We start from the raw sequence: 20,993 nt of genomic DNA on the forward strand, positions 1-20,993 counted from the left end.
AGAAGGAAGAGTTGTCACTGGAGACTTGTAGTTTACATGGTTGGGTTGTGGCACAAAGCATCGCAATTTGCAGACTGGATGAAAATCCCATGTTAGTGTTCTGTTTGTGGATGATTAATTAGATTACCTTAGCGAGTACAAAACTGATGAGAAGGCTAAGGGTGTGTTTGAGACTCCCCATATTGACATTGAGCAGCATGGCCATTTCCCGAAATGGCCATTCTGTTCAATTCGGCCACTTGATGCACTAATAAGCTCACATCCCCTTTTCAATCTTGTTTGGCAGATTTCTACATTCACAGAATGCAGCATATGGGAGTCCCCACACTTCCCAGACAAGCCGACTTGGAAAGCAAGTAAATACAGCATACCACATATACAGGACCCCTCTCAATCAGCCTAGGTGTGGCACTGGTAACCATGTATCGATCAAAGTAAATGATATGCATTTCACAATATAATCAGTTGGGACATTTGATAAGATACAATTAGCTCTGTGCTATCAAAAAAAAATAAGCACTACTTGGGAGAATCTCTTCTTGTGGCCTGTAAAGGGCAACAGGCGTCTATAAACTGATTCTTAATAATTCCCAGTTAGAGCCTTAAATCAGATCTCTCGTAATCAAGCTTATCTGACTGCAGAGGCATAAAGATGGGAAGAATTGTTAGCACTAGAGAAACCTATCATATACTGAATAGAAACCAATTGCCAAGGCTAGTTTTTTTTTTTTTTTGCAACGTAACACAAATTAATTATAAACAACACCAAAATGGCAAAAACTGTGTGGGCACCACCTGAACTAGTTACATGATAAAAGAATAATCAATATCCCCTTTCAAGCTCGAGGCCCATTCAATAACCAGGCCCTTTGCTTTCAATATAACCCTTCCCATTGTGTGACTCAAGTTCCTGAAACATCTCCCATTCCTTTCTTCCTAGAAGGCCCAAAGCCCCTCCAATCGACACAGACGCCAAAGAATTTTCAAATCATCCTTGAGGTGCATCCCATGCCAAGACAAGAAAATAGATCAATGGAGTTTGGGCAGACCCATTGGATCCGGAATATAGATAAGATCTCATTCCACAAAGTGGAGGTTGTCGAACAATGCATAAAGAGATGGCTAAACAATTCTGAATCATCCATACACATAAGACAAATGTTTGGGAGAGGGTCATTCCTCTTTTCTATAGGTTATCCACTGTCAACACTTTACCACGGCCTTCCAACCATGCAAACAACGCAGCTTTCGGTGGAGCACCATAGGACCAAATAAATTAGTACCGGCTGCACCACTATAGGTGTTACCAATACTATGGGCTTGGAATAACCTGTAGAAGGATCGGACAAAGAAGCATCCTGATTTATCCAACAACCAGTCTTTTTCATTGATAGCTAGGTAGCAAAATTTGATATGATCCAATAGGGAACTCAACTCTCACCTCTCTTCTTGGACATAAAGCATTGGCAAGGAGGTTCAAAACAACATCATTCCCACATCTAGAGAAGCAATAACCCACAAGCACTTTACGGTCCGTCGATAACCTTGCAATCCATGGGAAGCACACCTCCAAAGTTTCATCTCCAACCCATAAATCTGTCCAAAGATATTTTCCCCTTGCCCAAGCACGAAGCATACTCCATTGCCAAAACTTCCTCTAACTGAAGCAATTTCTTTCCACACATGCGATGCCCTATACATAGAAGAATCTTTCGTAAACCACCCTCCTTCCCCCAAACCATATTTACCAGTGATTATATCCTTCCAAAACACCCCTTCTTCCAAAGCAAACCTCTATAGCTACTTCCCCATTAGAGTCGTATTCATATCACCAAGTTTTTTATGCCCACCCTTCCCTCCTTATAGGGTTTACAAACCTTGTCCCACTCGAGTAAGTGGTACTTTCTTTTGAAGGGAAAAAAAAAGAGTATAGGTTCTTAGTAATCTTGTATTTAATAATATATCTTTTCATAAGTCCAACTCTGAACTGTTGATGTCCCAAAATTTAGTCCACTCCAGTCATTCATCTGGTAGATCTGTCAGTGAATGAAACACAGCAAAAAAATGCCAGAGGTCACATATCTTGATCATTCATAATTCTAATGGTTATACAGCTGTCCATATTGATGAATCACTTGGCAGGTGTGCCACATGCATATGAGAAAAATTGACGGAAAAATGACTGGTAGTCCATGTTTAGTGGACATTTATAACCAAGTCAATGACTGTTTATAACATATACTCGATATGATCATTGTAATTGGAGAGCATCCGTGTTCATTTTCTCTATAAAAGCCCCTTTTTGCTTCTTCTCTGTGGTGGGTAAGCAATAATCCCAGTATATCTGATAATGTTGTAGCAAAATAGATGTTATGATCCAGCTCCTCTAGCCTGATAATGTTAACATTAGCAAGGGAAGTAAAGCTTGCATTGGCTATAAAGCACTGAAGATCATGCAATGATCATGTTAGACATCTGCACCAATGACAACAACACGGGTTACTGTTAGGAGGATGCCTGAGATGGACAGACAAAGGTTGTCTTTAGCAAGGTTTAAAGTATCATCTGAAACTAAAATGTATCACCCATATGAACCTGTTTCGTTCAGAGAAGAGCTTGTTTCGTCCATAGAAGATATGGCTGTATCAGCCTGATACGGGACAATAGGACCCAGTTTCGATGGTAACCGATAAAGTACATCAAAACCCATTTCCAAACCTTGGTTTTTACCCACTGTCTGATACATGCAAGAGAGTTACCAGAGTTATAACTAATAAGCTTCCTGTATTAATCACCCGAAACAATAAGATCTTGAATAAACTGAAATTAATATGTTCTCCAAGTGTTATTGTAGAGGCAGCTCCCCGCTTCAAGTGTGGCACTCTTCTAGCACTGCCATAGCCAGCATTCATTGGCCTTTTTTTTTTCTTTTTCTTTTTTTTGCCTTTATTTTTTTTTGCCCCTCTTATCAATCATCTAATTGTGGGCCAAAAATCTAAAGGCTAGAAGTCCTATCTACTAGATTTTCAGGGCATAGTCATTCCATAGCGGGGCCCGGCAGACAAATGATCTGGATCATAGTTCTAAAACTCCCTGACTCCACTCAAAACTTGGCCGAGTCACCTCAGCTCAACAAGAATTTGAGCTGACTCATTGTGAAACTCGCTCTTAACACAATTCAGTCTGGACTCAATACGATTCACTAAATCAACTCAAAAACTCCACTTGACATGACTCAGGATGAGTCACTCATCTGGTGAAATTGATCTCTAGTAAAAACTAAGGATGTGACTCAAACCCGACTGACCCAACCCAAGTTCAGTCGGGTTGTCAAGGTCCTTGGTTTGGGTTTGGATGAGAAACACCAACCCAATACGAATTTGAGTTGGGTTCAGGTCGAGGAAATTTGTGTCGGGTTAGATCAGGATGGGTGGGGACAAGGTGGGGTTGAGTATAGAGAAATTTGGGTTGGGCACCTTAGGTTGGAATTCAAGTCAGGTCGGGTTTTCAATCTATGAACCTCTACCAAAGGGCACTAAGCTATCAACAACTACACTAATTGCTTCTTGTTGCTCAATGTAGACAATTTATAATATCATAGGACCCTTCAAAAAAAATCTCCGAGTTCTAGACCTAAGAATCCATGTAGAGGGAGGGATCATGAATTCCTAAAAGTTTAGTATTGAATAGCTATGCTTAGTTTCCTCTTCCTCCATTCCTCACACTACAAAACAAGGCAAAGGATCTCCAATCTCCACATTTCCATTATTGTTGTCTTGAGCTACAAAATGCCTAAGATTAGAATCGTAGCAGAATTTTTAATATATTAAATGGAGCTAAAACCTATGAAAGAGAACTAACATCTTCAACTACCTTTCTACCATTAACATGTATAAATCTTCGAGCATATCCTCATCTTTTCATAAGCTCAAGCTCATCTTCTCCATAAAAAGCACAATATATACATTCATTAATAGTGTTTAAGATCATGGTTGCAGGTACAGTAAGCAATGAAATCCTGTCTCCAGTCTCACCAGCGAGACTCTGGAAGGCGATCGCGAAGGACTCCCATGATCTCATGCCCAAGCTCATGCCAGAAATCATAGCAAGCATTGTTGTTCTCGAAGGTGATGGTGGTGTTGGCACGATCAGACGATCTAACTTCACTGACGGTAACAAACTTCTGTAAAACTTTTGTAGTTCAATAAGTGCAACAATGGTTTTATACTATTTTTTGCTAAATATGCAGCCATCAAGGATTTCAGCTACTGGTAGGACCGCATAGATGAAGTTGACGATGATAAGCATGTGTTCAAGTACTCGGTGATCAAAGGTGGCCTACTTGGTAAGAAAGTGAAATCGACAACATTTACTCTAGAGTTCAAAGGAGGGGTTGATGGAGGGGCTGTATGCAAGTTCCACGGGGAGTTTGAGCCCGTTGATGGCAGCCTACCAAAAGAAGATGAAACCAAAGATATGCTCCTTAACATGGTGGGAATGTTCAAGGCAGTAGAAGGCTATCTCCTTGCAAATCCAAATGCATATGTTTAGCTTTGATTTTTATCTACGGCGGTTGCAAGCCTTTCATCTTGGCTTCGTTTGATTGTCCAATAAGTTCCATTTTCTTGGAATGTGTCTGCATGGGAATAGGAAACCCATGTTTGCTTATCTGATGTACTTCATGCTCTAATATTATAATAATAATCTTTGTTTCTCTGTATTGTGTTTGCAGACTTGTTGAATTTGATACAGTGGGAGAGATGTGGTATATGGAAACACATTGCCGTTCATTTTTCTATTTATTGTGATGAAAGAAAATATCATTTTTTTTCATCTTTTCACATGGACTAAAATTGAAAACTTATAGTTGTACCTGTTGAAACCATGGATTTCAGAGGATAGTTACGGCTGGACTTTCTTAAGGTTATGGCTGATTAGATGAAAGTGGATTTTCTACGTTAGTTGACTAGGTTATTAATGGCTGATTAGATGAAAGGCATACGTATTTCTAACGGGTTCTCTCTTTGTCCCTTACATCCGCCCGCTATCTGTTTGACAAATTGTTTCAAAGAAATGTCCTACATCTTTTTCTTGTAGTTACTTTTTGAGAAAAAGCATGCTTGTAGCATGAAGTCTTAGAGCATAATAAATCCCGGATTGGAATTAGATTGGCTAAGTCATGTGCATATCATATGCATGACTCATAGTTGTTGTATCATTGTATGCTTGAGAGTGAATGATTCATATCATGATATGGTGATCATAGTGGGTTGTGGTGCAACAAACAATGTGTCTATGATGAGTATGGACACCGTCTAGATACATGATGTATTACATGAGACCCTTATGAGGAAGTTAAATGTGGAACTTAAATGTATGAAGAGACCACATGAGGAAGGTCGTCCTATGTTTGCCTTGAAAACCATGACATATTGTGCTTGTATGTGGACTTATGCATATGGTAATTGTAAAGGCAATAAAACATACTTTGTTATAACTTGCATTGGACACCACACCAGAAATGTGTAGTTCGACAGGACATGATTAGAGGGTACGTGGGTGAAAGTCCCTAAACCCCGATTGGTACCATTGGGAGCGACCAATGCTTAGACCGGGTGGAAGAACAGAGCGCTGGAATGACGAAATACCAAAGTAGGCAGCGACTCCCACCGACGCTTGTTGATTGGTTAAGAGGTTTAACCTGACCTGCTTATGGGCAAGCAAAGATAGGTTGTGTGTGACGAGCTCATAAATTGTCCACTATCGTTTTGTCAGGCGACTTATTACTTCTCGCTGTTGAGCAAATAGTGAGGTTTAACACAAGTGGGTTAGACTAGTTCGGCCCGTGAACTATGTAGTCCCACCTCTGTAGTTGACCACGGTGGAAAAGTCTACACAAGTGGGTAGTAATCATATGCGAGTCTCACCTCTGTTTTAGACCCTGGTGATCCAATTGAGAAATGTGGAAAGTTGTGAAAACGGTGCAAGAGTAAGCATTGTATCTTTATTTTATTGTTATCGAGCCAGAAAGCATGTGCATTAGAGGAGCATGACATGAAACATGCATTTTCACTGCACACGTGCACTCACTGGGCTTAGTAGCTCAAGCTTTCCTTGCTATTTTTTTTGTTACAGGTGAGAGTAGGGAGCTGCAGGAGTAAAGGCTACAAATTCCAGTTGTCCTTTTTATTTTATACAAATCAGTGTATATATTTTTTTTTTTTGTACTACTCTGAACATGTACATCAGGTATAGTAAATATGACATGGTTTATGTTTTGTTTTTGCCTTGATGTGCTCAGTTGTACACAATAATATATGTTGAATATGATGAACTTTTATATGTTGAATATGATGAAATTTTGAGACATACATGCTTGTTGTCTTTACATTCAGAAATCCTCCTTGTGGAGCCCCGCTTATGGGACTTAGGATGTGATAGTTGGAAGTCCCAAAATCAGAGTTCTACGGAGGCTGTCAACCAAAATTTAGTGTCCCGTAATCATGGATTACCAACACTAGATTTAGGGTCATGACACTCTTGATTTCGAATTTTTGAAAGAGAGAGAGAGAGAGAGAGAGAGAGAGAGAGAGAGAGAGATTTCTTGGAGCCAGTAGCTTGGAGTATCAACAATCAAAACAAAGAAGACGAAGATGAGCTAGAGGCCCCTGAATTCTAGAAAGCTGAAAGTAGGAAGAGTTGTCATTGGAGACTAGTATTGTACATGGTTGGGATGTGGCACAAAGCATCACTATTTGCAGACTGGATGAAAATCCCATGTTAGTGTTCTGTTTGTGGATGATTAATAAGATCACCTTAGCAAGCACAAAACTGATGAGAAGGCTGAGGGTGGGTTTGGGACTCCCCATATTGGCATTAAGCACCATCGCCATTGCCAGAAATGGCCATTCTGTTGAATTCGGCCACTTGATGCACTAAGCTCACGTGCCCTTTTCAATCTTGTTTGGCAGAATTCTACATTCACAGAATGCAGCATATGGGAGTCCCCACACTTCCCAGACAAGCCTACTTGGAAAGCAAGTAAATACGGCATACCACACATACGGTACCACTCTCAATCAGCCTAGGTGTGGCAATGGTATCGAAATAATCACCATGTATCGATCAAAGTAAATGATATGCATTTCACAATATAATCAGCTGGTACATTTGATAAGATACAATTAGCTCTGTGCTATCAAAAAAATCAAGCACCACTTGGGAGAACCTCTTCTTGTGGCCTGTAGAGGGCAACGGGCATCTATAAAATGATTCTTAATAATTCCCAGTTGGAGCCTTAAATCAGATCCTCTCGTAATCAAGCTTATCTGACTGCAGGCAGAAAGACAGGAAGAATTATTAGCAATAGAGAAACCTATCATATATCAAATAGAAACCATTTGCTAAGGGCTAGTTTGGATTCAGGATTTATTGAAACCAGATTTTGAAGAGAAAAAAAGAAAAAAGTTTAGGTTCTTAGTAAGCTTGTATTTAATAATATATCTTTTCATAAGTCCAACTCGAAACTGTTGGTGTGCCAATAATTTGTCCACTCCAATTATTCATCCTGCAGGTCTGTCACTTCAGTGAATGAAACAGCAAAAAAGAAAAGGCCAGAGGTGCATATCTTGATAATTCATAATTCTAACGGTTAGAAACAACAGTCCATATCCACTCGTGCTCCACATGTTTGTGAGAAAATTTGATGGAAAAATGACTGGCAGTCCTTGTTTAATGGGCATGTATGACCAAGTCAACAAGGCAACTGGTTTAATTATCAGACCACAGCATGTTCACAGTGGAACCACACAAGTGTATTGGGAAGCCCTATAACTGGACTGGATATAGATTTGTGTGGCTGACCCAATCACTGGACCAGGTGTTGATATGTGTGAATGACTCGATGACTGGATACCTGCCGCAAATCAACAGAATGGCTTGGATCTAGCAAAGACTTGCCACAGTGAAGCAGAGGGTGGTGCCCTATTTCTAGTACCATATGCCCCACCTAGCAAACATATGTGCCAAATTAATGCCTCTGATCTTGAGCAGATTTTCCACATTGACAATGCATGGGGCAGCTACCATGCACATAGCATCAAAGAGCCGGCTCTTCCACCAAAATACTTCTGCCCAGTGCTTTGCTAGAGCAGTGAGAGAGAGACTTGTGCTAAGGAGCATAGCCCACAAGAATCGCCAAGTTTTTGGCTTACCATTGAGTTCGTAAAATACAGGTCTTGGTTGGGGAATGTTTCAGCAGCTCCAAGGGTGATTGCTTTTGGTTGCATGGTGAGCCATGGGTGAGATATAGTTCTGACAATTGACTGTCTCATGAATACACAGAAATTGATCATCAATTACTGTAGCAAGAATTGAGGGGTGCAGAATGTGTGAATCACCTTTTCATCCATTGCCCTTTTGCTGGTTAGATCTGGTCATAGTGTCTCAATCAATTCGGATGACTTGGTCAAACTGGAAATAATTGCCAATCTTTGAGAGGTGTGATTATTTGGTTCCCTTGGCTGTAAGGGTCGCATTCTATGGAATTTATGTTTTTCACCTGTGCTTTGGTACATTTGGAAGGAAAGAAATACAACTTTTAATAATAGGTGAGGAAGTTTTGAGTTGAGTGACTGAAAGAGGGGCAGAGTTTCTTCTAGGAATCTTGTCCTCAAAGAGTTTTGAGGGTATAAGGAAATATATTTCATGCGGGAGTGGAATTGGTTTCTGTCATAATTTGGTAGTTTTTAAGTGCTGTCCTCGTAGGGGGATGTTCCGTTGCCAGTTTCAGGCTTTGGGTTTCCATAAACCTTTTATCAATCACAAAAAACAATCTTATAAGGATTTATAAAAACCAGATCAGTAACCTAAAAATCTGGTTTTTGAAAGTAAGATTTTCATCTTCCAAATAGGGTAGTTCAATAACCAGATCTAGGAAAATCTGATTTTCCTAAGATCATCAAAAATCCAGTTTTGATGTGCATCCAAACCAACCGTAAGGTTATAGTAGAATGTGCCGTTTGGGTGGGGGGCTCAAACTTAGGGTATGTTGGGAAATTGGAAGTCTCCAGAAAATAGGATCGGTTCCACTTCTACAGCAGAACCAACCCACAATGCATTTGGGCAGCTCAGGAGATAGGAACCACATCAGGCACCCTTTTCCATTTTTCTTCACTCCAAGTCACAAGTGAACAGTTGTTAAGATCTTGTTATTTGGGCAGAGAGCAACATATCCACTGCAAATTAGGAAATTTCCAAACAGTTCCTGAACAAATTAGTTATTTCTTTGGGCTAAGTTTTAACCACTTCCCAACTGGAAAGCAGCTAGGATGGCTAAACTAATAGTATCATTTGTCAAACAAGCCACAGAAGCTCGTGTTAAATATGTTATTAACATGATCATAATGCTACAGAACTTTCAAGTATTCAGGCTTAAAAGTACCTTGATAAGCATGTCTGTTGGAAGCCAAGCAGGTGCAGTCGGGATTCCAACCCAGGCAATCTACAAGCAGAACGTAATTTGAATTAAACAAATTAACAATGTAACTCATTGATTTTAATCAACCAATGTGATAGACTATTATATAGAGCCTGTGGGAGTTGTGCCCTCATTGTAGGTCCCAAGCTTGAATAAAGGAGGATTACATCAAGTTGGCAGCCAATGTGAAACTTTTGCCATACCTTTCATCATGAATCCTTATAATAGAGGAACAGGATGAATCCTTATAATAGAGGAACAGGATTCGTATAGCTAACCCCAGTTAGGATAAGGCTTAGATGATGATGATGACGACAATGATGAGACCAATTAAATGTGTATTTTGGTTCTACCTTTAATTAGCATTCTGCAGCAATACCCATGGTTTAAAAATCAGTTTTGCCATATCGTATTGTTCACCACTGATACAGGGTAGTATCGCCCTTGATCAGGGTGTTTCAGCCCAATACAGGCCGACCGATATAGCCATATCATTCATGGACAATACCAGAACATATTGGACCAGTTTCAGACAACACTTTAAACCTTGGAAATACCCCATGTTTCCACACCATAGATAACAGAAGAACTTTACAGAGAGAATAACATAACATGGCCACCATTGCGAGTTTGAGACTGCATAGTAAATTACAAACCATGAAGGTAAGTGGGTAGGCCATTTCTTAGGTAATTCAAGGGACTCCTCTTTTAAGGGCTCACTGTTTATGTTGCATGCTTTTAGCAAGTTGGTCATTCCATACCACGCTTGTCACATAAGCCATATTTCCAGACCATTTAACATAATGAAAGAATCTTCTAGTATGTTGCCTTTCCCATGTCATTTTTCAGTTGTATTGGGAACATGGAACTCCAAAACCATGAAAAAAGCAAGAAAGAAACCTTTTGAGATTATTCCTATGTAGTATTTCAACAGAGATGGGATTTTCAGTGCCTTCACCTCAACAAGTGATTGCAAATTTGCTTCACAAAGAAAATTTCTTTAAGAAGGGTTGGCATTTGGCAACTTATGCATATTCCGTAGAGGTCTACGAGCAGATGCTTAGGACTTTACCTCTGAGAATGAGTTGGGACCAACATGAAGATGACCTGATAAAAAGATATAGCTGGTCCACTCACTGTGGACCACTCATGTATGTTGAATTTGGACTGCTGGCCAGTTTTCTTGAACCATCCATTGTTTACATACAAGGGGTGCCAGCCCGGTGAATGACAGGAGTCATTTTTCATGTCAGATCAGCTTCATGGCAGAGCCTACCATATGCATCGCTTAGATGTCCTACAAATGTGCCATGTTGGCATGCAGTAAACTGCATGTGGAGCTAGTAAAACTCATTTCCATAAACAGCAGGATTAATAAGTATCATCATAATTCTTGAAGGCACAGAATAGACTAATAAATAACCATCTAAGCAAACAAAAAGGTAAAATGAGAATAACTTACAAGTGCGTGTTCCCCCGTCTCAAACATGCGCATGTCCAAGACCTAACAGCATGAAGCAAACAGCTGAGTAACAAGCAGATACATAATAATGGAGAAAGAAACAACATTAATGAAGGGATCATAAAAAATTAGGAAATAGCATCAGTAAAGTGACTCCAAAAATTCCACACTGATGGATTTTGCCTATTGTTCACATCAATTCATCAAGTCCCCACTCTAAAAGTAAAAAAATTTACCTCTCCACGGTCTTCATAAATATAGTCCAAGCCTTTGTAGTAAGGTGGATGCCCCACAGACAGATACTGAAATTAAACACACATAAGTTGGTTCTTATTTTTAAAATCACAATGAATGCATGAGATTTGTTGAAATAAATTAATATAAAAGAAAAAAAAATTCACTTGGATGCATTTGAAATAATTTTGTTCTAGTTTGATTTTTGTTTTGTATTATAAAGATTAGTTTGTTCAGACGATTAGTTTCCTTATATTGACCAATGTTTTAAAAGCCAGACCAGAACCCAACCCATTTTTTGGGCAGTTTGGTTCAAACGCTGCTTCAACTGGTCAAACCTGTTGTACATGCTCAAAAATCGAGCTTCTTACAAAAGCTTCCAAAAGACAAATTGCGGTTAAAGGAAACAAAACACAAACTCCAGGGAATTGGTCAAATAGGAAAGTTAAGGATGCAACCTTATCATCAAAGCTCCTTAGTATTGCGCTCCAATCAAAAGTTAGTCCCATGGTATTTTGGCTCATTTAAGGTTCTCCAGGGAATTGGTGCCATTGCCTACACGCTAGATTTACCACCGTGTCCAGAGCTGCATCCAATTTTTCATGTTTCACTGCTTAAGAAGTTGGGTTCAAATATTGGTTGTTGCCTCTGGTGACTGATGAGAGAGCCATTCAGCCACAACCAAGGCATTCTGTAATGATAATAGTAACCATAATGGTCACCATCGTTACCATTACCATATAGGCCGTTACGGTCTTTTTACTTTCTTTTTTAAGAAAACCTATATCGGCCTTGTAGCAGACTGTTTAACGAGGGCCGTTATGGGCCTTTATTTCTATAACGGCCATTGTGACCCTGTAACGCATAATGGTTGCCATATTACCATTACGGTCCTGTAATGGTCATTATGACACATTATGGGCACAACCCTTTGCTATTTAAGAAGGACGAATGGTGAAATGTGGGAATCGCATTGCGACAAAAGTCTTGGTTTAATGTGTAATGCCTCAAATTTTTCGCGCTCGCACATGTACATTGGTGTTTAAACACGTGTGCATCCAAATTTTGGATCCATATCTTTTTCAGAAAACGATCCTGAACTTGCGGACACCATTCTATACATCCTAAGCTTACGCTTCATTTCCCACTTGACCTATCAACGATCTAAATTGTTGAGCATGCGTTCAACCACCCATCATGTTGGGACACGCTAATCGATCAAAACCATTCATCTGATCCAGAATCTCGAGAAATCTCCAACAGTAAGGTCTCTCCATTGTTCCTCATCATGCAGCCCACCTGCATCCCCGATCTACCTCATTTTCAAGCTCACGTCCAAACTTGATTTTGAGAACTTGATAGATGGAGTGAATCTTTCTCAAGCTTCATCGGTGGACCCCATCTAACCCTGTAACCAACTGCAAAAGGTTTCCACGTTCACAATGCCAACTCATCCCTCCTTGCGACAACGGTAAAGCCACACACGAATCCTTCTCTCTCCAATCCGTGTGTACCACCCTCCTTGCAATCTCAACCGTTCAATCTCCACTCCTCATCCTTCATCTAACGACTCCCAACACTCCAACACCTTTCCGCACCAAGAGCCACTCAGAAATCAATGTAACTCCTCTTCCTTCTTTGTGTACACAGGGTTGATGCGTGCAGCAACTTGATTTTGAGAACTTGATAGATGGAGTGAATCTCTCTCAAGCTTCATCGATGGTCCCCATTTGACCCTGTAACCAACTGCGGAAGGTTTCCGCGTTCGCAATGCCAACTCGTCCCTCCTTGCGATAACGGTAAGCCACACACGAATCCTTCTCTCTCCAATCTGTGTGTACCACCCTCCTTGCAATCTTAACCGTTCAATCTCCACTCCTCATCCTTCATCTAACGACTCCCAACACTCCAACACCTTTACGCACCAAGAGCCACTCAGAAATCAATGTAACTCCTCTTCCTTCATTGTGTACACAGGGTTGATGCGTGCGGCAACCGTTTCCTTCAAACGGCGAAACCATCAATTAAACCGATCCAGAACTTTGATCTTATGGTCCCACAAGTTTTGTGGGACCCGCTTGAACCTCCCACAATCGTCCATTTGAAGGAATACCCTACCCGTCAAGATCTGCCCTTATCATCTTCATCACCCTTGCCAAAAACCCATCATCTATACCATATGATTTAAAGCCATCAGATAGCATCAAACATCGTCTACAGTATGGATTAAACCCCATCGTTAGTAAAACTTCAACCTATCATCAATGCGGAAGAAAACACTCCCACCAAAACTATTCAACCGTGAACATTCCAGCGTATTACCGTTCGCATCTCCTTGTGCAACACCAATCTGAAAACCCTTTTAAGCCTTGCATACGTCTAGGAGTCTTTCAGAACCTCCAGGGAACCAAGAGATAGAGAAAAATCAGAAAACGAGAGAGAGAGAGAGAGAGAGAGAGAGAGAGAGAGACTGTACATGTTTCCAAGTTGTTGAATCACCGAGTCGTGTTCGAATGCCTCTTCTGTGTGTGGCCAGAGAGAAGGAAGAGATCAGAAGAAAGAAAGAAAACAAGAGAAGGAAAGAGGGAGAAGAAGGAGAAAAAAGATCGAGAGAGAGAGAGAGAGAGAGAGAGAGAGAGAGAGACAGAGAAGGTGCGTCGTCTTGGTAGCTGACTGAGTCAACTCGCTGAGTTGGCCCTCTACTTCGACACTTTCGTTGTTACAACAGATCCTGTACATACTACTAATCAGGTGAGTCGTCTAGATATTTTCCTCGTTAAACAACATTCACTTGATTCCTCCATTGCACCATTAAAACAATTCCGTTTGTGTCAACTCACTGAGTTGACTCAGTAACTCAAGACTGTTGTATTTCAGCGGATAGCTTCAGAAACCAAAACCCTAGTGATGCTGAATGTGAGATTTCATCAAGATCTCCAGGATTCCCTAGTTCAATTAGATTGGTCTTTAGTCGAGACATATTCGTGTTCGTTGTACCAACTTAGCCTAGTAGATGTTGATGGTTCGTAGCAAAACCACCTAGGAGATTCGGATCTTCATCGGCCTGTTTGCCATTGTCAATAGGTAGGTGATCTTCCCAATTGGAAACCCTATATTTATATTGTCCATTATTTAGATCTTATTACTCTCATTGTGTTGATAGATGTAGCATTTAATCTAGTTAACATTAGATGTTATCTTACGATATTGTGGAATGAAGCTATTTGTCCTTTTTTTCGTAGAAGTAGTTTATTTGATTATTGTTATGGGAATTTACTTGATTATTGATTACGAATTGTAGATTGAGTTTATTTTATTATTGTTATATGTTGAAGACTGGATTTAATTGATTATTGTTACATGTTGAGAAATGAATTTATTTGATCATTATTACGTGTTATAGAATGAATTTGAGATTGAGATTGGGGCCCTAAAACTGTCGTGGTCGGTGCACTACCATGGGTTCTCATTGATGTGATTTTGTTGGAATCCCTAAAACGGTCTTGGTCAGTGCACTGTCGTGAGATATCTTTGTTGCATGTTGTTCGGGCTCCTAAAACTGTCTTGGTTGGTGCACTGCCTTGGATGCCCTGGGATAGTTCTAAAACTGTCTTGGTCGGTGCACTGCCTTGGAAGATTCCCTAGACAAGTGATTGTTTATGTTACGGGCGCTCTGCCCTAAAAGGATCAGGAAGAATTTATTTTATTTGAGTTTATTTCGTTATTGTAATTTCAATTATTTTTTTAGAAATGTTGACACCAATTTATTGCTCTCCTATATTCGAAATTGTAAATATGTAAAATATAGTCTAGGTGCACATATTCGTGGACCATGGTCCCTAATAAGTATGAGACTATTCGGGATTAGGAGTCTATCATCCTTGAATCACTTCGCACGTTAGGTATGCGAATAACATGGGTTGTAGCCCTTGGTGCGAAGCCCCTACCGGCCTGTGATACTACGCAATACGACTCGACCATTCATTATGTATTCTTTATAACATGTTAATGTAGAATTTTCAATTTGGGAATGATGTGACCTACGAGATGTCATGCTCACACCCCCTTAGATTGTTTTGGAGGATTTGAACATGAAGTACAAGCTAGACAATATTGAAGATTTCTATTTTATTATTTTAGTATTGGTTTGAATTTCAATGTATTTTTCATCAGGCTAATTGAGTTTGAATATCAATGTGATAACGTTTTATTTAAGGTTGTATGATTGAAACAGTGGACACAATTAATGAGAATGCTTCAATTTAATTTCCCTCTAGCTCTAATTCCGTATGAAAATGAATGAAAATCTTGTGGTTTGAAATGAAATTCAATTAAATTAACCTCACGGGTTTGGGATTCGGATTCGAGCCCGATCAACCTGAGTACCGAATTTCGGAGCGCGACACAATGGGCTAACTTACCTAAGGATGCTACTCAAGAGATATACTATTGTTGACACGGGAAAAATCACCTTCCCATGTCACAAAAAGGGGATGGTCCATGGCCACTTTTTCCACCAAGATTTTTCCTCTTTTTTATATAATACATTCTTGTAGAAAAATAGAAGGATTATGAGACCTTTGCACTTATCCAGGAAGGTTTCAAGGCCCCCACACATCCAACGGCACCTTTGCGCCAGCCTAGGATAGCATCATTTTGCCTCCACCGAAAGTCGACAACAAGCTTCAATGACTAAGTAGCAGGCCGAGAACTGCTAAGGGTAGTGAAGAGGTCCCGCTACCGAGAAAATCGGGCTCCGTAGCCTATAAATACCTCGTCACTCATTCTGAGATATACACACATAGGAGAAAAAATGACAAACAAACATAATAGAAGCCTCTGCGATAAGGAACTTCCAAGTGTAGACAAACAAAGGCTCACCTTACTTGCCTGGACATTCCCACCCTCTCCATTAGAAGGACCCTATGCCATGTGCATGGTTCTTTCAGGGTGGTCATAACGTCGAGCGTTGGGCCACTAAAGAGAGAGATTTCAATGCTATGGCACAGACTCAACACGGTATCAACAACATAGAATGTGACTCATCCCAAGCCCCTCGTTCTAAGGACCAAAGACGCAACACCCTCAGACCAGTTTCTCTCACAGCCCAACTCTCTGCGCCAAGGTGAAGACCTACTGCAGCATCTTCGTTCGGCATAGAGGTTGTACCATTACCTGGTAGATGCTAGAGAGCGGCCATCCCTTTATCTCCGGCATGATAAGCCCACAGCACTGCTGGACCAACCACTAGTGTGTGTTAAAGGCCATTGCGAGCCTCCCTCATCGAGGATCTGAACACTTTGAAGACGAAAGACCATAGATAATGATTAATAACGGCATTCTGCAGAAGGGATAGCTTCCCCTGGTTTTATCCCTTTAATTAAGAGTTTCCCTGGGTATGTAATTAAGGCACATCCCGGAATGTAGCATGTTCCCGGACATTAATGAAAGGCACTTATCCAGCATGCATATCATACTTACCTTCACAAGTGGAGTTACAAATACTCCAACTACACATCTCTAAGCTCAAGGGCTCCCCAGACATCAGCTATCTAATGCCTCATAGGCTAAATGGTTATCCGACACCTTGCCGGATATACGGCTATTTGACGCCAACATCTCTCATGGACAAAGCCATGACACCAACCCTAGCCATATGAGATGCCTAACGCCCAATGGCTATCAGAGACACCCAATGCCCCATGACTAAAAAAACATGATGATGCCCTCACTAACCTTGATTAGCAAAATACACATTTTGTTATAAACAACTATAAGCTTATGGAATGCGTCCCTCATTTTCAACACAAGGTTGTTTTGAAGGCATGTGGAATGTTATGATTCACGTTTGAATAAATCCCTTACATGGAAGGACATGTTGGCATGAATCCGTTTGAGCTGTTTGATTTTATTTGTTTCCAATTTAGGACCACACTCTTTATTCTGAGTTATAAAAGAACAATGAAAAGAGGTATGACCTCTTTTCCCTAATATCTCTATTCAGTGCTTGCACTAGGAGAGAGGTTCCCTCTCGAAATAGGACCCACATAGATTCTACTCATTTTAGGGTAGAGATCTACCAGTTCCCCATCCACCATAAATTTGGCATACATCATACATGAACAGGAATTTGGACTGTCCAGATCGTTACGCTGGTGTGAATGTAGCATTGCCCAAAAGTCACACTGATTGGATCATCCTATCAATCCTTTCTACCCAAGGTGCATCTCCTATTTAGAGCAGACCCACCATGTGAACGGTTCTACTCACCCAAAATAGGTGGGCCCCACATGTGCAATTAAACGGGCCATGCGAGCTACTCAATAGAGGAAGTAGTTAGAAATAGGACTTAAGACGACATGGCATGCACTTACATTGACGCTGTTGAGGTATTTCTCCTTGTCAACCCTCACGATTTGCCCCTTCTTCACTGCAAAAATTACAGAAAAGACAGAGAATCGAGGAATTAGTAATTCCGAACTGAGTCGACTCTGTCCGAGTCTTTCGAAGTGAGTCGTAAGCTTACTGGAGTAGACGGGTTTCTTGGGCTTTGTGGGAGTCGCAGAAACGGGTTTGGGAGGCTCTTCGTTGGCTGTTTGGACGATCTTATCCTTATCGGGATCGGCTGCATTTGGTGGAGGGATGATGGATGGGGTGTTTGGAAGGGAGATTTTCCGAAAGGAATGAGGGAAAGGTGAGAAGGGATGGTGAGAGAGAGTTGCAGAGAAGGAGGCCATGACGAGATAGCAGCTGGAAGAAGAACTAACAAGTATTTTTCGGGTTCTGAAGCTCCGGGATTCTCGCTTTCATTTCCGCCGTTGATTTCCTTTTGCAGATAAGGACTCTCTCGAAGATTCAAATTTCTCACAGGGACAATCTAACGTACGCCGCTCTGACAATGACGGCTGGGGAAACGCTGGAAGCGAGATGCTGCAGTAGAGACGGGAGAATCGGAACATTTTTAGAGCCATCTTTCCCCGGCATGCATCAATCGTGTCCATCCATTCCTGGGCCCTGCTATGGATTGCAAATGTTGTAAAAATCAAACCCATTTCTCAGTCCTGTCTTTCACTTTTTCCTTCAATTTACTCACTGTTTATTTGAGAACCACTAATCACGTGGATAGGATAGTCTAATAAGTTCTATTTCTTACATGTAGTCCATCCTGGCCGAGGCCCACCACATGCATGGTTCATATTGTAAATTACTCCTCCATATGCCTAGTGAAGACATGTATTCGGTTTTTACTGCTCCATCGTAGAATATCCGAGGATGGAATGACATGATATGCGACAGTTACAGGCTAGCCTTGTTAGAGTCTGCCGGCTAATCAGGTAGCTATTGACATGGGTATATATTTATGGAATAAGTAAAGTCGATATTTTTCTATGTTTGTGTTCATATAGATATGATTAAATGATAATATGTGCTCGGATTCCAATGCCTATCAACGTGGTTAATATTTATCATTTAAAAGCTCATTTCAGAATTTTTTCACAGTAAACTTTACTTTTAACTGAGTAATTTATTTCATTATCCAGAACTTTACTTTTCATTTATACGCTTTGGAGCTTTTTACGGACAAAATAACTATACTATACTGAAAATTCTTCTGTGTCTTCATATTTCTTCTTGAAAGTATCTCGTTTCTTCGTATTTCTTTTTCAAATCGTTTCTTCATTTTTCTTCTTCAAATATTTACTTCGTTTTCTTCACTGCTTCAAATTGATTGTATTGAAGAGAGTTTGATTTAGGATTTAAAGAGAGATTTGAAGAGAGAAGAGGAAGAAGATGCTGTCTCCATTCAAGAAGCCACACATTGCATGTATAATTATTTTGGAGAAATTCCATTCCAATGAAATTTCAAATGTACTTGGTTAATATTCACCTATACTTGGTGAATTTTCACCTGTACTCGATGAAATTTCACCTGTACTTGGTGAATTTTTTCACATGTACTCTTATGAATTTTCACTTGTACTTAATTTTCACCTATACGCGGTTAATTTTCATCTGTACTCGGTTAACTTTCACATGTACTCGGTAAATTAAAAATTGTACTTGGTGAATTTTTACTTGTACTTGAACAAATCTTACCTATACTTGGAGAATTTTCACCTGTACTCGATGAATTTTCATTTGTACTTGATCATTTTTTACTTGCATTAGGTCAATTTCCACCTGTACTTCGTCAATTTTTACATGTACTCGGTCAATTTCACTTGTATTTTATGAATTTTCACTCGTGAAAAAACGATAGTTGAAAACCATCTTAAATCTCAATTACTGGTGATTTTTAACTGTCGCACCTGTACTTAGTGATTTTCACCGGTATTTGGTTAATTTCCACTTGTACTTAATATTCACTTGTGAAAAAACGACGGTTGAAAACTGTCTCAAATCTCAAATACCAATGGTTTTTAATCATTGCACCTGTATTTGATGAATTTTCACTTGTACTCTGGACAATTTTTTTCAATGAAATTTCACTTGTACTCAATTAATTTTCATCTATACTCAGTACAATTCCTCTATACCCAATCAATTTCTCCGTACTTTGTCAATTTTCACCAAGATTGATATTCAAAAAGAACTTGGTCAATTTCACTGCGAAAAATACATTCGTTCTTCATTCTTACCTCCCACAGCCATCGTTCCATTGAAACACGAGCTCAAGAAGAAGAGAAAAAGTACGGTGAAGTGAAACACAATTTCAAAATAGAAAATCCTTGTGAACAAAATTTGGAAGATTTCAAGTTTATCAACGCGACTTGTTTGAAACAATGAACAAAACCCTAAAAAAAATTGCAGATGTAAAATGACAGTAACCAAAGATTTCAGGAAGAATATGAGTTTTTGCGAATATAACTCAAAAAATATGGGTATTTTCATCAAAAAAAAAGTCATTCCGTACAGCATAGGTTTAGAAATGGAAAGTAAAGTTTTAGAGGCCTAGTTAAACCGGTCAATTAAAAGTGAAGTTTACGGAGGGAAATTTCTTAGCTTATCTCGCTGCGTAGATCATTGTGTTGGTATGCACGCTAAGAGTGGCATATATTAAAATAGTGGTATAAAATGTACCTCCATCATAACTTATGAGATGATTAAAATGAGATCTCATAGAGCTTAGCATAATCTCCTCCAAACTAAGTCAAATTAGGTAAGCGTATGCAATGCAGCATAATAAAAATTATTGGTTGATTGGATGGAACTCATTTGATGTTCATGTAAGCTATGAAGGCTGGATCAATCATAATGTGTTAATTGAGCCATGTATGTCGTGAGACTAATTAACTACACGTAACAGATTGATTCAAATTCAATTACCATACAAGTATACAAGTGCCGTAAGTGACTCTGGTATCCTTATTACTCTATACTCTATGTTGCATTGCATTGTTGCGATCATGTGACACTACTTTGGTGTGTACTCTTGAGGCCATGTGTAAAGATTTGGTCAGGTCATAAGCACATTGTGGAAGTGGCGAAATTAAAATTGAGTCACGTAAATGGCTAAAAGGAATATTGTAGATAATCACACGGTAGTGATGATGCATATGAGACTTATCTACGGCACTGAATCAAATTGACGGTGAGATTTTTATTACAAATAGTTTTGAAAAAATATATTTTTATATTATTTATTTTTAATAGTTTTTAAAGATAAAATCTATTCAATATTAAAAACAGATAAGTGCATATCATGATTAAAGCATTGGGATTTGTGCACCTGCACATGTAGAATAAAATGTATCCAATTGAGTATGTGTCCAATTGAGTAGGTACTTTTGGATTAAAGTTGATTCACACTCCAGGGTG

At 39.7% G+C, this 20,993-nt stretch overlaps 1 protein-coding gene across 2 annotated transcripts; it reads right to left on the reverse strand.

The window, feature by feature from the left end:
* Positions 1-7,127: 7,127 nt before the first annotated feature.
* On the reverse strand, positions 7,128-18,159 carry LOC131236536 (NAD(P)H-quinone oxidoreductase subunit O, chloroplastic). 2 transcript variants are annotated; one of them, XM_058233778.1, is made up of 6 exons: positions 17,701-18,159; positions 17,549-17,604; positions 11,177-11,242; positions 10,941-10,982; positions 9,443-9,502; positions 7,128-7,332 (listed from the first exon to the last, which is right to left on the reverse strand). In XM_058233778.1, exons 1-6 carry the CDS (start codon positions 17,909-17,911, stop codon positions 7,303-7,305), a joined length of 465 nt encoding a protein of 154 aa, XP_058089761.1. In that variant the 5' UTR covers positions 17,912-18,159; the 3' UTR covers positions 7,128-7,302. The 2 variants fall into 2 exon arrangements, with proteins under 2 accessions (XP_058089761.1, XP_058089762.1); XM_058233779.1 differs by lacking the exons at positions 10,941-10,982; positions 11,177-11,242; positions 17,549-17,604; positions 17,701-18,159 and adding an exon at positions 10,551-10,930.
* Between the last annotated feature and the right edge of the window lie 2,834 nt (positions 18,160-20,993).

This window comes from Magnolia sinica, chromosome 2 (assembly GCF_029962835.1).
Source record: "Magnolia sinica isolate HGM2019 chromosome 2, MsV1, whole genome shotgun sequence".
Classification (NCBI taxonomy): Eukaryota; Viridiplantae; Streptophyta; class Magnoliopsida; order Magnoliales; family Magnoliaceae; genus Magnolia; species Magnolia sinica.